We start from the raw sequence: 23,613 nt of genomic DNA, 5'->3' as shown, positions 1-23,613 counted from the left end.
TCCAGGGAGCAGTTTGAATAGACTGGGTGAGTGGTCAAGGTCTTGGCAGGCTACCTTGCCCCTCCTGGGGGGAAGGGTCAAGGTTTGGTGGGCACAGGGGCAGGGCCTCCAAAGATGGAGGCCAGAGACTAGGACTTACAGTAAATACGTTCATGTTTTTTTCTCTTCTGGTTGCTTTGAGCAAAACACCATCTTTTTCTCCTTATATAACTAGCACTTTGCCTGTTGATTATGCTTTTCTCAGCCCTTCCTTCTCCCTGCCCTCTGCAGCCTCTAGTAATTACTATTCCACATTCAACTTCTTTGGACTCTACATTTTAAGTTCCATCTGTAAGTAAGATCATGCCGTATATGACTTGCATGCATGGCTTGATTCACCTAGCACAATTCCCTTCTGTCTATGGTTTTGTACAGACAGCAGGGCTTCATAGCTGGGTAGTATTCCTCTCAATACACATGCCACATTTTCTCTGTCCATTCATCCACTGATGGGCATGTAGCTTGATTCTGGCTGTTTGGCCATTGTAAACAGCACTACATTGAAGGTGGGCATGGAGCTATTCCTGTGACACACCAGTGTCTTTCCTTTGCACACAAACCTGTGGTTTTTGATGCATATGCATGTTTGGTTATCACAATGACCATTGTTTGCTGTGTGCATGCGTGTTTGTTTCATTGCTCAGACTTTATCTGATGCTTCATTTGGATACAGTGATTCAATCATGCTTATGTTGTAATGAGGAAACGTATACTAATTCATCATGACAGCTGGCATGGTAAGTCCAGCCATGTTGTATGGGGAATCTTTCCGTGACATGAGACTCTACACAGAGTCACTGCCATCATATTAGTCCTTCATCAAAACCTTCCTCAGTTTCCCATTGTCTCAAGCATCAAGGTCAGTCTTCCATAGCGGTCTGGCTTACACCTACTCTAAGTTACTTCCCTTCTGAGTTTCCTCCTCCTTAATGAGCTCTGTATACATTCCCTTCTCCAGCCATGAAAGGCCTCTGTCCCTCTTCTGCTACCTTCAGATTATTCGTGTCCTTCAAAGAGTTTGTGTTGCAAACTGAAAACTCACAGAAAGAATGAGATCCACAAGTCACAGAGATAGTGCCACCATTTTTTTAATACAAGCAAACTTAATATTTAGTCATCCTATCTCTTACACTATTACTTAATTTCTTACATCTCCATATCTTCAGTGAAACTGTACTGATGTCAAGACTGGCTTGTTTAGCCTTGTTCCCTCCAGGTCTCCTGCCACAGAGATGTGACATGTAGAAGCCATCAGTAATTCTTGAGTGAGGGAATGAATGACATCGTAGACCTTGGATTGCTGGTTGAAACTGGCATTTGATGTGACCATCAGATGATAGGAACTGCATTATTTAATAACAGAAAGACAATGTTCTTTCCAGTGCATCTGGACTAGTTCCTATGAGATGCTTGCAGGCACCCACGCACAAACATGGGCAGATATTATTACATAATGTTGGGCCCCCAGCTGAGTGTTTCAGAGATGACTTCATAGACCAGCATCCCGAAAGCAGCTCTGCCATTTCTCCAGGTGGCAGCAGCCAGAACAGCCCTCCTGTCTCTGGTCTCCTCGGAGACAGGTGTAAGGTCAGGCTGACTTGGGTTGCTTTAGAAGATGTTCAGCCAGATCTTGGAGTGGGTGTTTCTTTTTCCTTCCTGGTTGTCATGACATCACCAGATTCCTGTGATTACTTGATGCTACACAGGATCCAAACACTGAATTCCTCTGGAGTATAGATTCTATATTCTTCAGGTTCTGCTTAACCTGACTTATCATCCCCAGCTGGGCTGGGCTGAGAACAGTTCCAAGTCCATTGCTCCCTATTTGTATTTTCTTCTCCATTCTTGTGCTCTCAGCTGCCTTGTGTCTTTTCAGCTCAGAGCTAGGTCCAGGGTGATAGGCATGGTCTCCCATCATCCCCTCCCATGCCATCAGTCACAAGGGCTCTGGAGACAACAGAGAGAGAAAGAAAGAGAAAGAGAGAGAGAAAGAGAGAGGGGGGGACGGAGGGAGGGAGAGAGGGAGAGAGAGAGGGAGGGAGGGAAAGAGACCACTTTAGCTCCTCTTCTGTCTTGTCTGACTGCCCTAGCTGTGACAGGCATCCATGCCTTCCTTTGTCAACAGACTGAGACTACAGCAGCTGTGCTTCCAACAGCATGCCTTCTTCCATAGGACCCTGTTGTAGGAACGCGAATGTCCCTGCAGTACCTGAAATTGTTGTTTGAATGTGAAGTATCCCCTGTAGGCTCACATGTTTGCACACTTGTTTGGGAAGGTGTTAATTCTTTAGGAGACTGAGCTTCACTGAAAGAAGTGGGTTGTTGGAAGTAGGCTTCATTATCCAACCCCATGTCTCTTGAGGCTTCCTGAGTGAAGATGCAATATGTCCGGTCAGCCTTCCCCTCCTCCCGCCATGACACCATGTCTGAGGCCATGTCTTCTATGAGGTAGTGATTCCCTTCTCACAAGCCATAGTAAATGCTGTGTCCTGTAAGTTGCTTTTATGGAGGTGTCTATCTTAGCAATGGGAGAAGAAACGATGATGGCAACCAAGAGGATGGAATTCAATCCAGCATCCTGGGTGTGGTTTCTAGATGCTGCAAGTGTCCACACAGGCACATGTTCTGCTGAATAATGTTTGGCCACAAGTTCACTGCTTTCTTGTTCAGAAATATTCAACTACATCTACTCTGAGACTGAAGGCATTTGCTGGACAATTGGCACACCATCATTCAGCTAATGCAGCCTTGGGCCAAAGCCCTGCATGTTTTCTGAAAGAAACATTCTGAACCTTAGGACAGGGTATTATTTTAAACAGTAGCACTGTTCCTCTCCCCAGTGTCTTTTTCTTCTCTACTGCACCAAGGGAGGAAGGCCCCACGGCACCTAAGTCAGATCCTCTCCAAAGTCCTCTTTCTGATCTTCCGTATTTGCATGCTATGGTTTGAATCTGAAATGATCCCACAGGTCGGCATTTTGAGCTCTTGGTCCTCAGCTAGTGGAACCTCTAGGAACTGGGACACAGGGAGAGACTGCAAAGGGTGTTCTTAGGCCCTGTCCCTGTCTTGCTTTCTGCTTCTTGCCTGCCACAGTGCGAACAGTGCCCCCGACCTCCATGCACTAAGTTGCTGCGCCGTGTCTTCTCTGCCACGACAGGTGAACCCTCTGGAACCATGAGTCAAACAGGGGTTTACTCTTATAAGTCATCTCTGTCAGGTATTTTGGACACAGTTATGCAGTGGTAACTGCTACATGGAATTTTTTGTTCTTTGCCTCTCTGGGCCACCAGGTTCTAGATTTTTTTCTTGGCTATCTGATTGAATTTAGTTTGAATTTCATGAGAATAGATTGGAAGTTATTAACCTGGTTCCAGAAGCTTTCTGATAGTGAAAGGCAGGTGTGTGTGTGTGTGTATGTGTGTGTGTGTGTGTGTGTGTGTGTGTGTGTATATGTGTGTGTGTGTGTGTAGGGTGTATTGTAGGGTGTGTGTATATAGGATATGAGTGTATAGGGTGTGTGTGCGTAGGTTGTATGTATGTGTATATAGGGTTGTGTGGAGGTAAGGGGAGGGTGAGGTGGTTCATAACTTATCCAGCTTCTTTGGTATATCCCTGATCCCCTTTGAAAATTTCTGATGCCTGCACTAGTGTGATTGCTTCTAGCAGAACGCTTATGAATTCCTCCTGTGTGGTTCTAGATGACCTCACACTTCCCATCTAAATTGACCAGGTGTAGTTTTAAGGATAGTGTCTGCAGTGTCAGACAATGAGGATGTGAGCTGGCTGGGCCTGAAGAGCTGGCCAGATACTGGAGTTGTCAGCAGGCCGTACTGGTGATGCTGACTTCACCTTTTCAGGTGTGCTGGGTATGGACTGGGCCGTGTGCTCCTCGAGGCCAGGGGTAAACAGGATTCATCACAGAGACATGCCAGTGTGTGCAAGGCTCAAGCCTGAGGGTCTCACACAGTGTCTTATTCGGTGCAAAAATCCATTTTCGTAGATGTGCGAAAACTGGTTGTAAAGGGGATGAGTTACAGTGAGCTGCAGCATACATAGCACTGCAATTTAAGCTGCTTGCCTCCATTCTCACTATTAACAAAAACCCTTTCTGTGGTTACAAGCAGATGTTTGATTAAAAAGCAGCTGCTCTCACTTAGGTATGGGACAAGGAACAGAGCACACAGCTCGCTCACCCTCTTCCTCTGTCCCCTACATGGTGAGTCCCACTTCTCCTGTCCCCTACATGATGAGTCCCCCTTCTCCTGTCCCCTACATGGTGAGTCCCCCCTTCTCCTGTCCCCTATATCGTGAGCCTCAGGGTCCTGTCCCTCTGATCGACCTTTTCTCGCTCACCCCATGCGTCAGCTGCATTTGCTGGTGACTGACAAGTCAGTGTCCGTGGGCTCAGGCTCTCATGGTCCCTCTCTTCTGGACTTGCCCTAAATGGCTCCTCTTGCCATCTGCTTCCCTTAGCTACTTCCTGCCCAGAGGCTCCTACTCACTGATTCCTTTTCTCCTTAGCCTCCGCGGGGTCTGGGATCCATCATATACTGAGCTGGAAACCTGGGACTCTTAATCTCTTCTTCTTCCCCAACCTCATGGAAGTTCCAGAATGAAGTCCCAGAAACCTCCACTCAAAACACTTTAGAAACCATTCTTATGCCCGCCCTAAACCCTCTTCCCGAAGCTAGCTCCTGACCTGGCAGCCTTCAGTTGGAACTCTTTTCCTCGTCTCTACCGTGCCCACGGTCTGGCCACATCCTCTCCTCCTTAGGCTCCATCAAGCTCACTGTCCCTCTCCATCCTGACTTAGGAGTAGCCTTGAAGGAGATGCAGCATTGGGATTTGATTGTTGCAGAGTAGCGAGCATCCTGCAACTTGTAAAGATAACACGTTTCATATCCGAGGCCTGGGTTAGAACCCCAAGCAGTTTGCCTTTGGTGCACAGTTCTTAACCACTGTGCTGTGGTAAATGGGACAGAAACCAGTCCTTCCTTGGCACAACTGAACTCTCATCTAACTTGACAGACCTGAGGTTTGACAATCTCCTCTTGGGCTTCAGTTCTAGTGACACCAGGCGTGTGCTTCATGAACACACTCGGTGGTGTTCATACTGTGTTCCTTTCATCTGAAACACCAGCACTACAGCATTTAAGATCAGCCCAGGCATTACCTCCCCTGGGGAAACTGGTAGCTCTTCTAGGCTGGACCCATGTGTACTGTTCCCATTTCTACTTGTGGGCTTTGGGGGAGTGGTGTTACACATCTCTGCACCTCCAACCCTTAGCAAGGACTCTGATCCAGGGGTCACAGGTCTTCCATGGTGGAATCTTCACTTGCTTTCTGTGGGTGTCAGCAGCCACACTCAGCCCCTGTGCCTGTGTGATTGGTGTCTTTCAGCAGCTGCCCTATCGTGAGGCAGGAGATCTTTCAGAGTCGTACGAGGAGCAGTGATGGGAGTTCTGTTTCCTTTATTCCTGTGCAGGTGTAAGCCTAGAATCACAGGGCAGCAGTGTGACAGATGTGCTCCTGGCTTCCACCACTTCCCTGAGTGTGTCCCCTGCAGTTGTCACAGAGATGGGACTGAGCCAAATGTGTGTGACCCAGGGACTGGGGCTTGCATGTGCAAGGTAAAGCAAGTCCTTTGATGCTTGGGGGTTCTTCCAGGGAACTGACCTGCGATGATTTCTGTAATGTATGCAGCATTTTGTACTTACCCTCTCCCTTCACAGGCCTAATGAAGGAAAGATCTTTCTTAATCTTTTAGAAAGGCTACAGCCCCCATCCCTTTCCCTATGACAGTCTGTTAATAAGCACAAATCCTTTTAGAAAAATCAACATGAACTGTTTTCTATAGCATCAGGAGGTTCATCTCTTCCTTGTAATTTGTTCATGGATGAGGATCCAAGGCTGTCTTTTCTGCCACAGGTACCAAAGAGTGTCCTACAGCTCCACAGTTCACAGTGCTGTCTCTGTGTCTCCCGATGCTAGAGTGTCCTACAGCCCCATAGTTCACAGTGCTGTCTGTGTCTCCCGATGCTCGAGTGTCTTACAGGACTCACTCTTCATGTTTTGTTTCAACAGGAAAACGTGGAAGGCCCAGAATGCCAAGTGTGTCGCAAAGGATCGTTCTACTTAAACCCTGCCAGCCCAAAGGGTTGCACCATGTGCTTCTGTTTTGGAGTGACTACTGACTGCCAAAGCTCACACAAGCAAAGATCTAAGGTGTGTTTGGGTTCTTGGTCAGTATTCCTAACCTGGCAGCTCCTTGGCCTGCAGCACTGTCTCTGTGGAGGCCATCATGAATGTGTTTCAGATTATTCAGGTCTTTGATCAGATGTCACATGCTCAGAACGCTTTCTCCTACCTCTCCCTGGAAACAGATAATCCTGGTCAGTATCTGTATCATTGCCCTTGACTTCTCCATAGCGTTTAACACTTTGTAACATATTATACCTTTAACTTTAAAAATTACTGTCTTTCCTTTCTCCATAAGTGGAATATGAAGTCCTTAACATATTTAGGGCTTAGGACAGGGCTTAGGACAGGATTTGGGACATAGAAGATGCCTAGAAAATACTCAGTCAATGAATAGATTTGTTGTATTGTAAAGGATATGACAGATATCCAGACAGACACTTGGATAGAGAAATCTACAGGCCGAGCATCAGAAAGTTCACGAACATACTAACTTTCCATCTCCGCGAAGTTCTGATATTCCACTCCCCTGAGCCCTCCCAGCACTGAGGAGCTCTCCAAAAATATCATTCATTGTCTTCATAGAGCTCCCATTATGTAGATACGATTGATTAAGCCAATAGCTATTGGTTATTAACATAACTGATAATTGACCTATGGAAAGGCTAGCGATGGACTGAAAGTTCTGCCCTTCTACACATCTGCTGGTCTTTGTGGTCACCAGTTCCCACTCTGAGGCTAGCTAGGGGGCCCAATAATCTACACCTCACAAACATGTAGGGAGTGTGTTTGCACATGCCTGGGTTCGTGTGGATGTGTAGATGTGCTTGGACATGTGTTATGTGCAGGCAGATGCTCCTGTTGGATGGCTTCCCTTGTCATGGTTCGCCATGCATTCTGAGGTGGGCTCTCTCTGACACCAGAGCTTGCCAGTTCTGCTGCTCCAGCCAGCTTGCTCTGGGACAGTTATGTCTACCTCCTGAGGTGAGCTGCCCTGCTGGCCCAGCCTTTACATGGGTTCTGGGGATGCAAAGTCTGGACCTTGTGTATGTGCATTTTAGTCTCTGCTATCCCTCCAGCCCTACAAAATATTTTATGGTTGTAATAACACAGTCTTCACTCTCTTCTATATTCTTCCTTTTAAAATTTCTTTCTCAAATGTTTTACCACATGGAAGGGTGTGTGCCTATGCATGTTGAAGCTAGAGGTCAATGTTAAGTGTCTTCTTACATTGTTATCCACTTCTACCTCTGAGGTAACCCCTAAGTGAGCTTGGATCTTACCTTGGCTATACTGACTGGCATCCCCCTGCCTTCACTTCCCAAGCATTGAGACTGCATGTGTGTGTCACCCCACCTAGCTTTTTTTCCTGTGGCTTCTTGGAGATCAAACTCAGGTTCTCGTGCTTGTGAGACAAGTACTTTCCCGCTGAGCTGTCTCCCTCTCCGTCTATTCTGAAATTAACTTTATAAAACTAAGATTTTATCAACTTCATTAGTCCATAAGCCAGTAGCATCGTGCGTACTGTTTCTGTGTAATATTGCTTTACATATTTTACTGCTTACTGAGTGGAGGCTGGACTGGTTTGTGGAAGGAAACATAGTTTGTAAATCTGCTCTGTAGTCTCCCCTTTTACCCCTCACAGCATACTTCTAAGTGTTCCTAGTCAATTCTTTGTTTTCCCTCCCCTCTAAATGGAGCTGGCTTCCTCAGTGACAAAGGAAATATTTTACTTGGGCTACTGTATTTCAAAACACAATTAATTTTTTAAAATGTTGTCCGAGTTCGAGACCAGCCTGGTCTACAAGAGCTAGTTCCAGGACAGGCTCCAAAGCCACAGAGAAACCCTGTCTCGAAAAACCAAAAAAAAAAAAAAAAAATGTTGTCAAAAACCTTTTAAAAATCTAAATTAATTCTTCATGTACAGAATGTATTCTGGTTATTCCCTCCCCTCCCACTCTTACCTCCCTCCTGCCCCTGCCAACCCCTTCTCCTTCCTTCCTGTCTCTTTCCAGGGTCAATGGCCCTTGGTTTTATTCTGTTACCCATTTAGTTTGCTAGGGTCATCTATGTGATCACTGAATTGTAATTCCTCATTGGAGCCTGACGGAGCCACCAGTGCTTACACAACTGAAGATGTCCACCCTTCCCTTTCCCCCTTTCCATGACTCTATCCATAAGAAATTGCCCATCTGTAATGGGGAGTGTCCCCTGAATTCCTCCTATATCCTTCTGTATGTGGATCTCATCTTTTAAAGATTTATTTATCATCTATGTATATGTGCATGTACCTGCATGTATGTATGTATACCATATGAGTGGAGGTGCCCTCAGAGGCCAGAAAGGGCATTTGATACCCAGAACTGGAGTTTCAGGTGGTTGTGAGTCACCAGGTGCTAGGAGACACTGAGCCATCTCTCCAGCCTTTGACTTCACTTTAAAAGATGCCCACAACCAAGTTATTATTATTCATCCACCTACTTTTTGATTATTTGAACATCCAGTAAATAACCACCACATGTCAGAAACCAAGGTATGTGGTAATACACAGATAGAGCCCACATATATGTGGTCCCATGCTCCCTGGGTCAGAAGGGAAGCAGAGTTAGGTGACAGCTCTGCCATGCCCAGAGAGGGCAGACTCAAGGTGAGATGGTTGGGGCTGGGGTGTGACTCACTGATAAACTCCACACTACATGAGTTTAATAGCTAGCATTTTAAAAAGATACAGAAAGGAAAGTTTTGAAGCTAGGTGGTCATTGTGTGAGTCTTTCAGTGATGATGATGTAGCCACCACTCTAAAAGCCACAATTACTGTGCTCTAGTTTGTAGACATGATGGGCTGGCGTCTCGAGACAGCAGATGGAGTTGATGTCCCTGTGTCCTTCAACCCCGGCAGCAACAGCATGGTTGCAGATCTGCAGGAGCTGCCATCATCAGTCCACAGTGCATCCTGGGTGTCACCTCCATCCTACCTAGGTGACAAGGTAACGATGGTCTGATGTCCTTCTGAGCCCTCTGTGGTCTCAGCTATCACTATATAATTATCATTTCTTAGAGATCAGGGAGGAGCATCTGCAAGGTCAGGTAGTTAACATTTACAAGTTAGGCAACATCGAAGGAGATGTCCTGCCTCCCATCACACAGAGGGTGGCAAAAGTACCTCATGTGTGTGTCCCACTTACACAAGTTCCCAGAAAAGGAAGCCATGCCAAGGAACTCTCCTCTAGGGAAATATAAAACCATTTAAATAATAGCTGTTGCAAATGAGCCAGGTGACTTTAAACACTCTGCCGAGGAGTCTTTGTTTTAAAGCAGAAAGGCTCCTTGTCAGGAGAATGAGAAGTGACTCACAGAGTTATTAAAAGAAGCAGAGGCCCCATGGCAGTTAGACTCTCATGAGCAGGACCAAGTGAATATAATGACACTCCTCCAGGATCTTATCAGTGAGCAACACACACTGTAAGACAGAGCCTGGCCACGATGAGCCCAGTCCAGTCCCTGTGTAGAAACACGATCAGGTGGCATAGGCTTCAAGTCTGTCATAAGAGAAGCTGGTAGAAAGGGAGGATTTCATAGGGCGCAGCTCACAGGATGTCATAATTTCATATTGTGCATGGCTTAAATAAACAACAAGGTGTTTACAGAGGTTCCATTATGTAGGCAAAATTGATGAAATTATCAGTCATTGAGGAATTAACTCAATGTCTGTGAGTTAGCTCAGTAGTTGTTAACTCACTGTTGGCTCCAGATCTCTAATTCTGGATGAAGAACTGTGGACTTTGACATTTTCATGTGCCCAGAATTGCTCTTCCACCTGACCCACGCCTCCATCAGCCACTAAACCTTCGTTCCTATTATGTGTTTGACATCTGTACTGCACAGCAGCTTAAGGGGACAAGTAACTGCAGTTTCTGTAGACTGGGGATCCAGGAGACAATGGCCCAGAGTTTCCTCTGGGGTTGTGGTCAAGATATTAGTCAGGCCTAGTCATCTTGGAACTAGAAGAGTCAATTGCTAAGGCCACTACCATGGTGCTAGAAGGGTTCTGTGCCTTGCTAAATCTGGCTGGAAGCTTCGGATACTCATCACGTGAGACCGTCCTGGACTGCTCACAGAGCCTCATGGCATGAAATTGTCCTGGGCTGTTCATGGAGCCTCATGACATGGCGCCTGGTTTCTGCAAACTGAGGAAGAAGAATGATAGCAATAATTAATGAAAGAACTCAAGACAGAGTCATGAAATCTTAAAACTCAACTATGGAAAAGGAGAAATCTCATTTCTGCTTTATTCTGCTCATTAACTTATTAGAAATGAGTCACTAAATTGAGCCCACAGTCAAAGCAAGGACAATGAAACTCTCCTGTGTTAGTTTCCTTTCCGTTACTGTAATAAAACACCATGACCAAAAGCAGCATCTACAAGAAAGGATTTGTTTTGGTGGAGGCATGGCAGCAGGAAGCTGAGAGATCGTGTCTCCAACCATACAGAGAAATAGAGAGAGGGCTATAGGTAGGGAAGGGATGCGTTCTCAAAGCCATCCCAAGTAATGTGTTTTCTGCAGCAAAGCAACACCTCCTAAAAGTTCCACAACCCCCAACAACACCACAGTAGAGAACCAGTTATCCAAATACCTGAGCCCGTGGGGAACATTCCTAACTCAAGCCACTACAACTTTATCAAAATTTATGTACATATTTTAAAAGCCACCCTAGCCTATCAAAAGGACAGTGATTAAAATCAATTAGACGAGCCTATGAGTCTCATGGAAATGCTTCCAGACCCTGAGAACACAGCTCTGGGAAGCTTTGTCAGAAAGCAGGTCCTAGCAGAAGCCTCCAAGGCTAGGGCCCCAGGGCCACTCTCTGTCTCTCCCCTGGAGCAGTGTTTTGTTCTCAGCTGAGATGCTGCTATGAACAGACTCTCCTCAGTCCCTCGTTCCTAGCTGATTTCAAAGGGGGTAGACCAGGAGCAGAGGGGACCCAGTTAACAGAAAACTATGGCCATTCACTGCCACATTGCCACCAAGGTCACACTGTGCTGGTCCAGTCCGTGTCTCTGAGGTAGCGGACTTCATGGCTTCTCTCTCCAGCAAAATTTATAGCAGCATAGGGAATAGTCACCATCTGCTTCAGGGATTTTTTAAATTTATTTTTAGAGGTTTATTTTGCAACTGGTAAACCAATTTCTTCTAGATAGATTTCTTGGACTGTCTTTGTATTAAGCAAGCTTTTTATTTAGTCATCATGGAAGGAAAAATATCTTGTTTGTTATAGTATGGTTGTTACCTTTTCTTTTTAATAAAAGTACATTCCCACTTATAAAACACGTTTGTGTTAATGGTCTTCAGGAATCTGAAAATGGCATAAGCAGCCCATGAAGGCAGCATAATTAGCCCCGTCCTCCCAAGAGTGTCTTTGCAGATGTTCGTCTTTCCAAACATCTGGGTTAGTGTCAGCCTGGTCATTTTCAGGCTATTGATGCTGTTCTTTCAATTTCAGGTTTCCTCATATGGCGGCTACCTCACCTACCAAGCCAAGTCCTTTGGCTTACCTGGCGACATGGTTCTCTTGGAAAAGCAGCCGAACGTACAGCTCACTGTAGGTACTAGGGTGTGGGCCGAGCGGCAGGAAGCTGTGCCATAACCAAGGCTGTGCCCATAACCAGGGTTGTGCAGAATGTTAGGCTTTCCCTCTTTCATCCCAATGTAGCTGTATTTCATCTTTGAAACCAGCTTGCGTTTTATTACGGTTTTATCTTTCAAGTTAGTCTCAAAAATGATTTTGAGTTCACGCTTCATGGCACCCCTGCAATACAGGACAAATCCTTGGAATATGAGTTCAGGAGCCCTAGCCTGAAGCTAAGTCTGCCTTTGCTTGCCTTGGAAGGGGGCTGCTGGAGATGTAATCCAAGAACTCACACCTGCTATGAGCTCCATCCCCACCTCCATTTCTGCCTTAGATGCTATGGGTGCTGGCAACTCCAGCTTCTGGGAAGGTTTCTTTGTATCATATACTGCAAATGGGCCAGCAAGCCTCACACACATCTTCATGGCAAAGGCCCCGTGTGCCCGGTAGATCTTTGTGTGCAAGCCCTGATCATCCATCTTTTGCTTTGACCGGTAAACAAATGTATTGAATTGTGGTAAAAACTCAAAGGAACTTAAGCAGAGCGTGGTGCAAATGATGCAACAAAGACTTGAGAGTTGCATAAGGAAAGCTGTCATGCGATAAAAGTCCTGTCCCCGCAGGGCTGCAGGGTTTCAGCTTTGCTTTCTGCAGCACATCTCCTAGCTGCAGCTACTGCTGCATGTAATCTCTACTGCAGCGGACTTAATTGCACACTCTTGGAATGCTCTGGGAGGTAATGATCAAAATCTCCCCTTGATTTTAACTTCAGACATGGAAATCATTTAGGCTCACAAGAATTTTTCTTTGTTGTTGTATTTTAAACCACTGTAATTAAGAGCCTTTGGGGCATGTTCCTTAGATTAAGGTTTGATCCTAGATAATGTTCTGCTCTCACGAATGGGCTGCCTCCAGGTTTGGAGCTGACACAAAACAGTTGGGCTGTGATGTATGCCTTGGGTGGAAATGTTAATACAGGGCACGGACATGCCCATGCAGTCCTATGAAAGCCCCCAAGAGGCACCTGAGAGAAGGTGACCCATAGGCAGGGCCGGAACCATGGGCCCATGCCTTCATCTATAAGCTCCTCTTCTTCAGTGTGCTGAGCGTACTAGCTGCAAAGCAAGGTTCTGTTAACCCTTCACCACTGCGCGCTCCAGGAAGCTGCCACCAAAGCACATCATATTGGCAGCAATGAAATGCACTTCCCACATTTATTACAAAGGATGGTTAAGATGAATACTTTTCTCCATTTTTAAAAGAATTTTATTTAATGTGTGTGAGTGTTTCATCTGCATGTTTGTCTATGCACAGGATCTGTGCAGCACATCCCCTGGGCCTGGATAATAGATGTTGTGAAACTCTGAGAGGATACTGGGAACTGCACTTGGGTCCTCTGGAAGAACAGCCAGTGATCCTAACCACCGACCTATCTCACCTGCTCTTATTCTTCCTTCATATTTTAAAACCCGTTCTGGTCAAGGTAGTTTTCATATGTGTGAAAGCATACCATACCAGCCACTATTCACTTGTGTGCAGGTCACTAACCCAGCCAGTTCTGAACTGTTTAGGGCCAGGTGTCTCATATAATGTGGATACACATAGAAATCTGTTTTAACATCAATATAACATTCAAAACATCCAAGCTAAGGCACTAATGCATGCCTGCTTCCTTTTAAACAGGGTCGGCACATGTCCATCATCCACACGGATTCCAGTGACCCACGGCCAGACAGGCTGCATCATGGAAGGGTACAAATGGTTGAGGTAAAATACCAGAAAAGGTCTTTGATGATCTTTTTGTTCTGTGTTTTAGTTAAGTCAAGATTTTCACTTAAGAATATTTTAAGAATACTTAAGATTGCATTTATACAGAGACGTATAAATATAATGAGAGAGAAAAAAATCATACACACACACACACACACAGAGGGTGGGGTGGTATGGTTTAAAAAAACAAGCAAATAAAACAAAGCCAATGGGTAAAGATGCTTGATGCCAACCTGACCTGAGTTTGATCCCTAGAACTTAGGTGGTAAAAGGAGAGAACTGACTTCCAAAATTTGTCCTCTGACCTCCATATAACACCATCACACATGCATATGCACACACACAGTGAGAAACCCCCACCACATAATCTACATATAACACCATCACACATGCATATGCACACACACAGTGAGAAACCCCCACCACATAATCTAGAATATAATACACCATTGAGTGTTTGATGCATTTATTTTTGTTTATATCTCTTTTATAAATATTTCCCCTATCCTGTGTGTGTGTGTACATGCACATGCATGTTGGGGGGTGGGGGGAGGCAAGGAACCAGAGGACAACCTCAGCTATAGTTCCTGAGCTGCTGTTTTGCCTTTGTCTAAGACAAGCTTTCTCTTGGCATGAAACTTGCCAGGTAGGCTGGCCAGCACGCCTAAGGAATCTACCCATCTCCATCACTCACCCTCTGAGTCATCTCTCATGCCCAGAACAACAGAGAGCTCATGTTCTCTAGTGCTGGAGAGATAGAGAAGTTCAATGTTTAAGAGAATCGCTTCGTGTGCAGAGGCTCTGAGTTTGGCTCCCAGCACTAAGACTGGGTGGCTCACAGCCTCCCGAAACTCCTGCTGTAGCGCGTTCAGTGCCCCCCTCTGTTCTCTAGAGACACGTTCCTGCATATGCATGCACATGTAGACTGCCACACATAAATACTTCAAATAAGCCAGCACACAAAGCCCATCAGAACGCTGCCTTCTTGCTTCCTGTGCAGATGCAATGATGATGGTCATCTGCAAATCAGGAAGAGAGCCTCGCCAGGAGCTCATGCAGCCAGCACCTGGATGTGAACTTGGAGCTTCAGGGCCATGACAAACTACATAGCGTAAACCAGTTACTATATGGCATTTTGTCATGACCAAAGCTCAAAACCCCCACTGCATAATCTAGAATATAACGTACCGCAAGATGTATGGTGTTTACATGGTTTTGTAGGCAGATGAGAGCTTGGAGGAGCTCAAGTGTACCAATATATATAATAGAAATATGAGAAAGAGAAAGGCAACTATTTGAAGAAGCAATTACTTCCCAAACATGATGAGAGTCACTAAGATATCAGTGCCAGATCCCCAAGCTCTAATAGATGGAAGAGAACCACACACGTGCACTGTGACTCGCATGCAGAAAGAAAAATGCAGAGAACATGCGAGTGACCCTCAGTAACACGAATGCTGAGAAGACATCTGCTAGCAAGCCTGAAAACCAGAGTTCGATACCAGGAATCGACACGGTGGAGAGGACTGGTGCCTGCAAGCTGTCCCCGGAGCTCCACGTGTGCTCTGACATATATACACTTATACATATACACCATATGCAGTGGAAAAATTACAAAGCAAAGAAACACAGGATAAATTACATGCAAAAAAATTAGTGCAGTGATCTGAATGATGAAAATTCATTGCTAAATAACTTCTTTTTTTTTTTTTTTTTTTGGTTTTTTGAGACAGGGTTTCTCTGTGGCTTTGGAGCCTGTCCTGGAACTAGCTCTTGTAGACCAGGCTGGTCTCGAACTCACAGAGATCCGCCTGCCTCTGCCTCCCGAGTGCTGGGATTAAAGGCGTGCGCCACCACCGCCCGGCGCTAAATAACTTCTTGATAAGAAGTACCCAGTCACAAAAAACACACAGGGTATGAGTCCACTGATATGAGGTCTCTAAAACAATCCAGCTCTTGGAAAGTAGGGTGTTTTTTCATGGCTAGAAGGGTCTGCCTGGAGCTTCAATCATGAGCAAGTTTTCCAGCCTTGTGCAATGTTGCGCTCATAGCCCAGGCCACTGCGCTGCAGAATCTGTAAATGGAATGGAAATGATGGTACATTTCATGTCGGATTTTTTTTAAACAATAAAATTACAAGCAGGTGGATGGTGGTGCACACCTTTAATCCCAGCACTCAGGAGACAGAGACAGATGAATCTCTGTGAGTTTGAGGCCAGCCTGGTCTACAGAATGAGTACCAGGACAGGCAATGATGATATGAAGAGTCATGGAGTTTCTCACACTGGTCATCTTGGCACTTGGGAGGTTAAGGTAGAAGGATCCTGAGTGCCAGGCCAGCCAAGGCTACTTAGCTGGACTCTGTCTCACAGAAAACAAAACAACAACAAAAAACCCAAGCGCACAAACAAAGCAGCAAATTAATAAAACAAATACGTGTGCAAGAAAAGATTGTTTGCTGTCCTAAGTGTGCATGTCGAGCTATTATTACCTGGTGGAGCTGCTTTTTCTTTTGCATCTTTGTCACTGACTTTATATTTTCCCAGATTAAAGTACATTTACAAAGGCGTGGCACTGGTCTTGGAGACCGCCTTCCCTGCAGTAGCGTGGTGTGACTGCCCATCTTTCTTTCTTTGGCTCTTTTTTCCTTACACAGTCTGAATGGCTTTGATTTAACCCATTCCCGGGGCCTGTCTCTCTGAAAGTGACCTTGCCTAAGGAAACCTCTCCGTTTGCTGTGCAGGGGAACTTCAGGCATGCTGGCAATGGTGCCCCGGTGTCCCGGGAAGAGCTGATGATGGTGCTGTCCCACTTGGAAGGACTGTACATCCGGGGTCTCCACTTCACTGAGACACAGAGGCTCACTCTGGGCGAGGTAGGGATGGAGGAGGCCTCCGACACAGGAAGTGGACCCAGAGCCCATCTTGTGGAGCTGTGTGCCTGTCCCCCTGACTACACAGGTGACTCATGTCAGGTAGGAAACTTTCCCAGTATGGTATTCCTCATTTCCTCATTGCCTGGGGCCCCCAGTCTGTGTCTGACTTTTTCTGGCTGCTGTCCAGCAATTCAGCAGGCACAGCTGGGGCTCTCTACCCATCATCCAAGTGTATCTTCCCCTGGGTGATCTTTAGGGAGTCAAAACGTGTCAAAGACAACACCGTGTCTTGACATTCAAAGGAGACCATGGGCACTCCATAGATGTAGAAATCAGAGGAAGGAAGGCTCAGTGTTTGTCTCTCCTTTCCTGTAAGCTGGGCCAGAGTCTCCTTCTGTCTCCCTCTTACCCTAGTGCAGGAAAATCCCAAGGATTCCCTGAATGCAAAAGGGAAAATCTCCTCCCGTTTTCCACCTCTTAGCAGGTCTGAGATGTTTAAAGTTACCCTCAGTTTATTAGAATGCACTGCAAAATGAAACTGTTTCTCTCTCCACCCATACATCCATGTGTTCTTTTCCTAACAAGAATCAGTGTTGGCAAAATTAGTGGGAGACTGCATTGATGCTCTGTGTAGCTCAGGCCCCAAATGTACATGAACTAGCAAATGTCCTCACTTCCCTGCTTAAAGCAGAAACTTTCTCCCTTACATAGCATCCTGGAGACTCCTTTTCTTGTGAGTTGCCTCACAGGTTGCCTCCAGTCAGCCTGATGCCTTCCATCTCTTTTGTAAGTGATTTAAAATATAAAACAACCCAAGGCAAAGAGGAGCTGTAGATTAGCACCCTGTGGTCAGGGTGTGGCTTTGCATCAACTCAGCCTGGGCTTTACAGCTGCTTCTAATCACCTGGGGCTGTCTGCAGGGCCAGGTGGGTAGAAGGTGACGTCTGCCCCGTCTCACAGGAATTACCAAGGGCTGTACTTACCTGTGGAACGGTTATGTGTTTTTCTCTCTGTGTAGGCTGAGTCATGTGTGAAGTTTAAAGGTGGGGCCCCTGCTGCAGACAGCCTTCTTTTCCTGAGTCAGACAGGCCCGGGCACTGAGCAGGAAGGGCAGTATAAGAGGAAGAGTACAGATCTTTGCACGCAGCCAGGCAGGGCACCCAGGCATCAGGATGTCCCCTGCAGTGAGGTGGTCAGCCTGGAGCACAGCATGGCTGTGGATCTTTGGGGCGGCTCTAGACCAGTGCCTGGGGTATGGTTCAGAGCAGCAAAGGGTAGCCTTTCTTCAGCGTCCAGGTCAAAACCATCTGCAAGCAAGTTATGTGGAGCTCAGACCCAGTCAGGTAATGCCCCTTTAAATTTCGGGTCGGGGTGGGGAAAAGTGTGTCCAGCTTGGTGACATTTTGTGATAGGGTGTTGCAGAGTAGATGGGAGGGCTGGGGGGGAAGGGCAGGCAGCCTCCCGGGTGAGTGGCAGGGTTTATTGCCGGGCTGTACTGATTGCTCTCCTGAGTTATTAACCACAAGCTCCATAAACATCAGCCCACCATGCAATGCCTGGACAGCTGAGAGCTTGGATGCTGTGGAATATTGGTGTACCATTAATTAGCTCCCTTTAGGAGCTAGCTCAAGCCTGGGACAAGGGTCTATTGCTGGAGGCTTGCAAGTTTCACTTGAGGAAAATCTACCCACAAAGTAAAACATGAGGAACAAAAAGAGCCAAGGCTGAGAAAAGCGATCAGTTTGTGCAGTGCCTCACGGACATGCTGTGATTTGCCAGGCACAAAACATTCATGAATTCTGCTCACTCCTTACTTGCCCTGCATGTATACTTACAGAGAGACAGAGCCTGTGGCTCACGGAATTAACCCAGAAAGTGGACGGGGCATTATATCATCTATAATATAAAATGTCACTGGAGATTTTATCCTTAAAAGCACGGCTTTGTCATGTCTAAGTGTCTTTGTTACAGTTCAGGACACAGGCATTCCCGTCTAGAGGAGCTCTGCATAGAACTTGTGTGCTTCTGGGAAATGCCGTTGCTCACTTTGTGGAGGCATGAAATGGTTACAGTTGACTCGCAAGTTCTCCGAGTCACATGACCTGGAACTTGGGCAGAGCATTTTTCCCGCTTGTAATTAAAAGCACATTAAGGTGGCTCATTTTGCTTCTGATCATGATAGACTGTTCTTTGCCAAAGCAGGTATAATTAAAGCTTTTGTCCAAATATGGTGACTTCAACTCACGAGACCTATTCGCTCATTTGAATAATCTGTTCCTTACCAAATATAATTACTTTGAGCAAGTGACATGATGTAGGTAAGGCAGCCACCAGTTGATACTTCAGTTGATTTATTGTAGATATGGTCATGTGGTCCCCAACGAGATTTCATTCAGGCATGTCTCTCAGCTGAACTATCAGCCCAGAACATTCCTTTCATAATTTAATTCTCCTTTAAACAAGCCTGTTCATATAGAGCCTTGAAGTAAAAAAAAAAATTGCAATATATCCCTTTGCTTAAACATGATTCCTAATCATGTAAAGGAGCGTTGCATTGGGAATTATGTTCTGCAGTTTATATGAGCTGTTGGCCATCAGTTGTTTGGGAAGGCAGGAGCCGAGAGGCCCCCACCCTGGGCAGCACATGATCCCACACTTTTTCCCTTTGTGGACACGGGCAGTGAGACTGGCCTGTTTATTTCAGTTTTGCTTTGACTGCCATTTCTGAGTCCTATTGGATGTATATGCTGCTTGTGGCCATCCCTCAGAGGGGTTGGAATATTAATTTTTCCTTGTCCTTTAAGACGAGGATCTGGGGGGTCAGAACCACAAACAAGGAGAAATGTCCAGTGTTGGGCTGTGCATGGATTGACTCTGCCAAGATATTTGCCTATAATCCTTTTTAAAGGCAGGCAGAACTCCACATGATTCTAGTGAGTGTGTAAGAATCCAATCACTGGTTTATAGCCATCTGCTGGATTTTGGGGGGGGGGGAGATAGGATTTTACTCTGTAGCACTGGCTTGCCTGAAACTCATAGAGATCCTCCTGCTTCTGTCTTTCAAGTGCTGAGATTAAAGGCCTGATGGAAAGTTCTTAACAAAATCTTTTAAACAAGACGTAAGTCCATGGAAAAAAATATTAACTTTTGCTGGGTAGTGGTGACACACACCTTTAATCCCAGCATGCAGAGGTAGAGGCCGAGGCAAGTGGATATGTGAGTTCAAGGCCAACCTGGTCTACAGAGTGAGTTCCAGGACAGCCAGAGCTACCCAAAGAAATCCTGTCTCAAAACCGAAATATATATAAACAACACCAAACCCAGAGACACTCTTGGGCAGGGTCTCTGTGTTCAAAATGGACCAAATTCTTGTGGACAACTCAAGTGTGAGAACTCAACACTTGACTTCTATCCAGGCTCCCTGCTGACCACTGGGGAGTGAGTGTCACTGAAATGATTTCAGTAATTGTACCATCATTAAGTGGACTCCATTGAAGAATTTTTATGTCCATCCCGCCCCCCCCCCCCCCATGAGTCTGAACCCGTACATGGGGAGGGGTGAGATATTAGCTGGACTTGGATTGTCTGGCTTAACCCCAGAAGGGACTGGAAGCCTACTCCTCTTTACTCCCAGCCTTCCACATGCTCAACCCCTTCAAAAAAAACTGGTGTGTGAGAGGGGCCCATGGCCCACTTCTCCTTCCTCTGTTAGCTCTCATTCCCACCATCACCAAGACACAGCACAGTCTTACCACAAAGCAAACCAGCTGGCTGGTGGTTGGTATCAGAAATCTACACAGCACCTGGGGAGAGGTTTTGAAACCCTGACTTCTCCACAGTCAGAATTGCGACGAACTTTAGGAAATAATAATTCTCTTTTCTTTGCATTGATGAAACATTTTTGTTTGAAAAATAGGGTTGTCGCCCTGGATACTATCGGGACAACAAAAGCTTGCCCTCGGGAAGATGTGTCCCATGCAATTGCAATGGACATTCAAATCGCTGCCAGGACGGCTCGGGGAAGTGCATTGTGAGTAGTTTGTGGGGTTGGCAGGGAGACTTCTTTACCTTTCCCCTGTCTCTCATAAACCTAAGCAGATTGCTATGGCGTGGAGGAGGCTTCTGACCTACCAGGCTGGATTAGGGGCTTACACTTCCCTTTGCTTTCATTGTAACATGCACCCTCAGAAGACAGCACCTGCCTACAGTTATGGGATTCCTATTACCTCTGCCTCATTAAGTAGTATTAATAAGTGAATCGTAGGTGAAGCTTAAAGTTTGCCTGGATATATAAAATAAGTCTGAGGTGTTACTTTGGCTCAATTTTGTGGGGGGGTGAGACAGGTTTCAATAGGGCCACTGTGGCTGTCAGAGGAGCAGCGAGTCTATTACAGGGTGTTGAGGATGGGATGGGTGGGCAGAGCCCTCGCCTGTGTGACCCCAGCACTATAAACCAGGCTGTGATGGCAGACTCTGGTGTTGGAGGCAGGAAGATCCGAAGTTGTCTTAGTCACAGTTCTAGTGCTGTGAAGAGACACCGTGACCATGGCAACTCTTTAAGAGAAAGCGGTTCACTGGGGCTGGCTTACGGTTTCAGATATTTAGCCCATTATCACCATGGTGGGGAGCATGGCCATGTGCAGGCAGGTGCTGGAGCAGTGCCTCACAGTTCTTCATCCTGATCCATAGGCAGGCAGAGAGCATCGCTGGGCCTGATGCGGGCTTCTGAAACCTCAAAACCCGCTCACAGTCACAACGTCCGTCCTCCACCAAGGCCACACCTCCTAATCCTTCTCAATGGTGCCACTCCCTGATGACCAAGAATTCAAATACATGGGCCTATGGGGCCATTCTAATCCAAACCACCAGATTGAGGACATCTTGAGACACAGGAGACCTTACCTGAAAAAAAAAAAAAAAACGGGAAGGGAGAGAGGCAGGGCATTAGTGATGGAAGGGAAAAAAGAGGGTAAAGAAAGAAAAACGAGTGAGGGAATACTAAGAATGGCATATGGCTCACGCCTAGTTGAAGCGTGATTAATAAAAACTCAGAGAGAGAAATTGGGGTTCAACCTGAAAACCAGAAAAGCAAAACAGTCACTGGCTCTTGCCTCGACCTCAGTCCAAAATCCTGCCTTCAGGAATCTCTGAATGAGGCTTACTGGAAGCTGTCTCCTCCCATTTTCTAGGGCTGGGATTAAAGGCATGCACCACCCAGTTTCTTTATCTACTGAGATTAAAGGTGTGCGTTACCACTGGTCTGTAAGGCTGACCAGTGGGACTGTTTTCCTCTCTGAACTTCAGGTAAGCTTTATTTATTAAAATACAAACGAAATGCCATGACTCCTACTCATTTGCACTCAGACACCTCATGGCTGCCTTGATAAGGTGGGAATCCAGAAGAGGCAGAAGAAGGGACCAAAGCATGGTGGCGAAGTGGGGCCTCATCTCTCCTTCCTCACAGCAGCCCCAGGCCCTCCAGTTACTTTTTCTTTTTTCTTTTTTTGGCAGTTATTATTATGTATAATTTACATGGTAGATCAGGGTCTTACTCTGGAATATTGTTCAGATTCTCTCCAATAAAATTAGCTTGCTTCTGGACTTTTAATTTTAGCACTTGGGGAGCAGGGGCAGGCGGAGCTCTGAGTTGAAGGCTGGCCTGGTCATCATAGCAGAGTCCTGGTTAAGAAGTCGATACAGTGAGACCCCCTCTCAAAATAAAAAATAAATAAAATAAATGACAAAGAAAAGGCTTTAAAAAGTTTAAGTAACTTTTGTCCCAAAGAGCCTTTTAACATTTTCATGTATTTACTCATTGTTTATTTCTAGCTTCATTCTTCTGTTCCATCAGAGATTTCATAGCCAGGGCCTCCCCCAGTTAAGACAAAGACCTTTGGAAATTCACTCTGCCGCCATGGGCTTGCTTTGTGTGTTGTGACTAGCATCTGTGGAGTCCTGGTCTATGCTGAGCCTGCTCTGTGTGTCCTGGGGATCTTCCTCTGCACGCTGGGGCAGGCCAGAACAGGAGAGTGCCAAAGGCGCCGCCCGACAGAATACTTTGTTGGGTTCTAACCTAATAAGTTCAAAAAGACTAAAAGACACCAATGGGTTGTTTTCCAGCCCACGTGTCTTCCTGAACAAAGGTCTGTGTTGGAGACCGCCTGGTGTGTGTAACACAGTGATGCTCTCATCGAGTCTGAACGCTTGTCTTACCACAGAGCCATCGCTGGATGTCAAGTCTGTCTCTCAACGCCACCCAAGAACAAAGGGAGTTTTCTTTAGATTCTGTACACTCCATGGAAGGATAACTTGTGGGAGGCATACTCCATTTTTCAGTCTAACAGTGAAAAATATTTGATTCCATTTGCTGTTTCTGTAGTTCTGTCTTTGCTTGTCTCTAAGGCCACTATGGCTCCTCAAGGCAGAGGAAATCCTCAGAAATCAGGAAATCCTGAGAAATTGCTGTGGTCCTGAGATCCGTGCTGAGCTCAAAACCACCAGACACAACCCATCCTCTCAAGAACCCACTTTACACGTGTGTACATGTACACACCCACCTTATCACACATGTGCACCCACCTCCACCCCCTACCACATGTATGTACACACCCACACCTACCCTACCACATGTATGTACACACCCACACCTACCCTACCACACATATGTAAACACCCAAACCCACCCTATCACACATGTGCACCCACCCACAGCCCCCACCACACGTATGTACACACCCATACTCATCCTACCACACGTATGTACACACCCACACCTACCCTACCACATATATATACACACCCACATCCACCCTACCACACATGTGTACACATACACCCTACCCTAGCACACATGAGTACACGCACACCCTACCCTAGCATACATACCCACTCCCACTCTACCGCACATGTATATACACCCACCCTACCACACTTGCATACACACCCACACCCACCCTACCACACACGCATACACATCCACACCCACCCTACCCACTCACATTCTGGGGCAACAACCATGAGTAGAGAGCTAACTGAACATGGTATGGGCTACTGAAACCCTTAAGTCCACCCCTAGTGACACATCCTCCAACAAGGCCACACCT

At 46.2% G+C, this 23,613-nt stretch overlaps 1 protein-coding gene across 3 annotated transcripts in view; it reads left to right on the top strand.

Moving 5' to 3' along the window:
• Positions 1-23,613, top strand: part of Lama3 (laminin subunit alpha 3) — a 219,437-nt gene that overhangs the window by 127,876 nt on the left and 67,948 nt on the right. For 2 of the 3 annotated variants that reach the window (XM_038330298.1, XM_038330297.1), the window contains exons 1-2: positions 17,683-17,853; positions 20,427-20,540. In XM_038330298.1, the coding sequence (XP_038186226.1) occupies positions 17,683-17,853; positions 20,427-20,540 (285 nt within the window). Of the gene's footprint in view, positions 1-5,524; positions 5,670-6,123; positions 6,265-9,062; positions 9,225-11,739; positions 11,839-13,548; positions 13,633-16,378; positions 16,610-17,682; positions 17,854-20,426; positions 20,541-23,613 lie in introns of those variants that run through there. The other variant, XM_038330296.1, reaches the window with a different exon arrangement.

This window comes from Arvicola amphibius, chromosome 5 (assembly GCF_903992535.2).
Source record: "Arvicola amphibius chromosome 5, mArvAmp1.2, whole genome shotgun sequence".
NCBI lineage: Eukaryota > Metazoa > Chordata > Mammalia > Rodentia > Cricetidae > Arvicola > Arvicola amphibius.
This window is presented reverse-complemented; position numbering and strand designations above follow the sequence as displayed.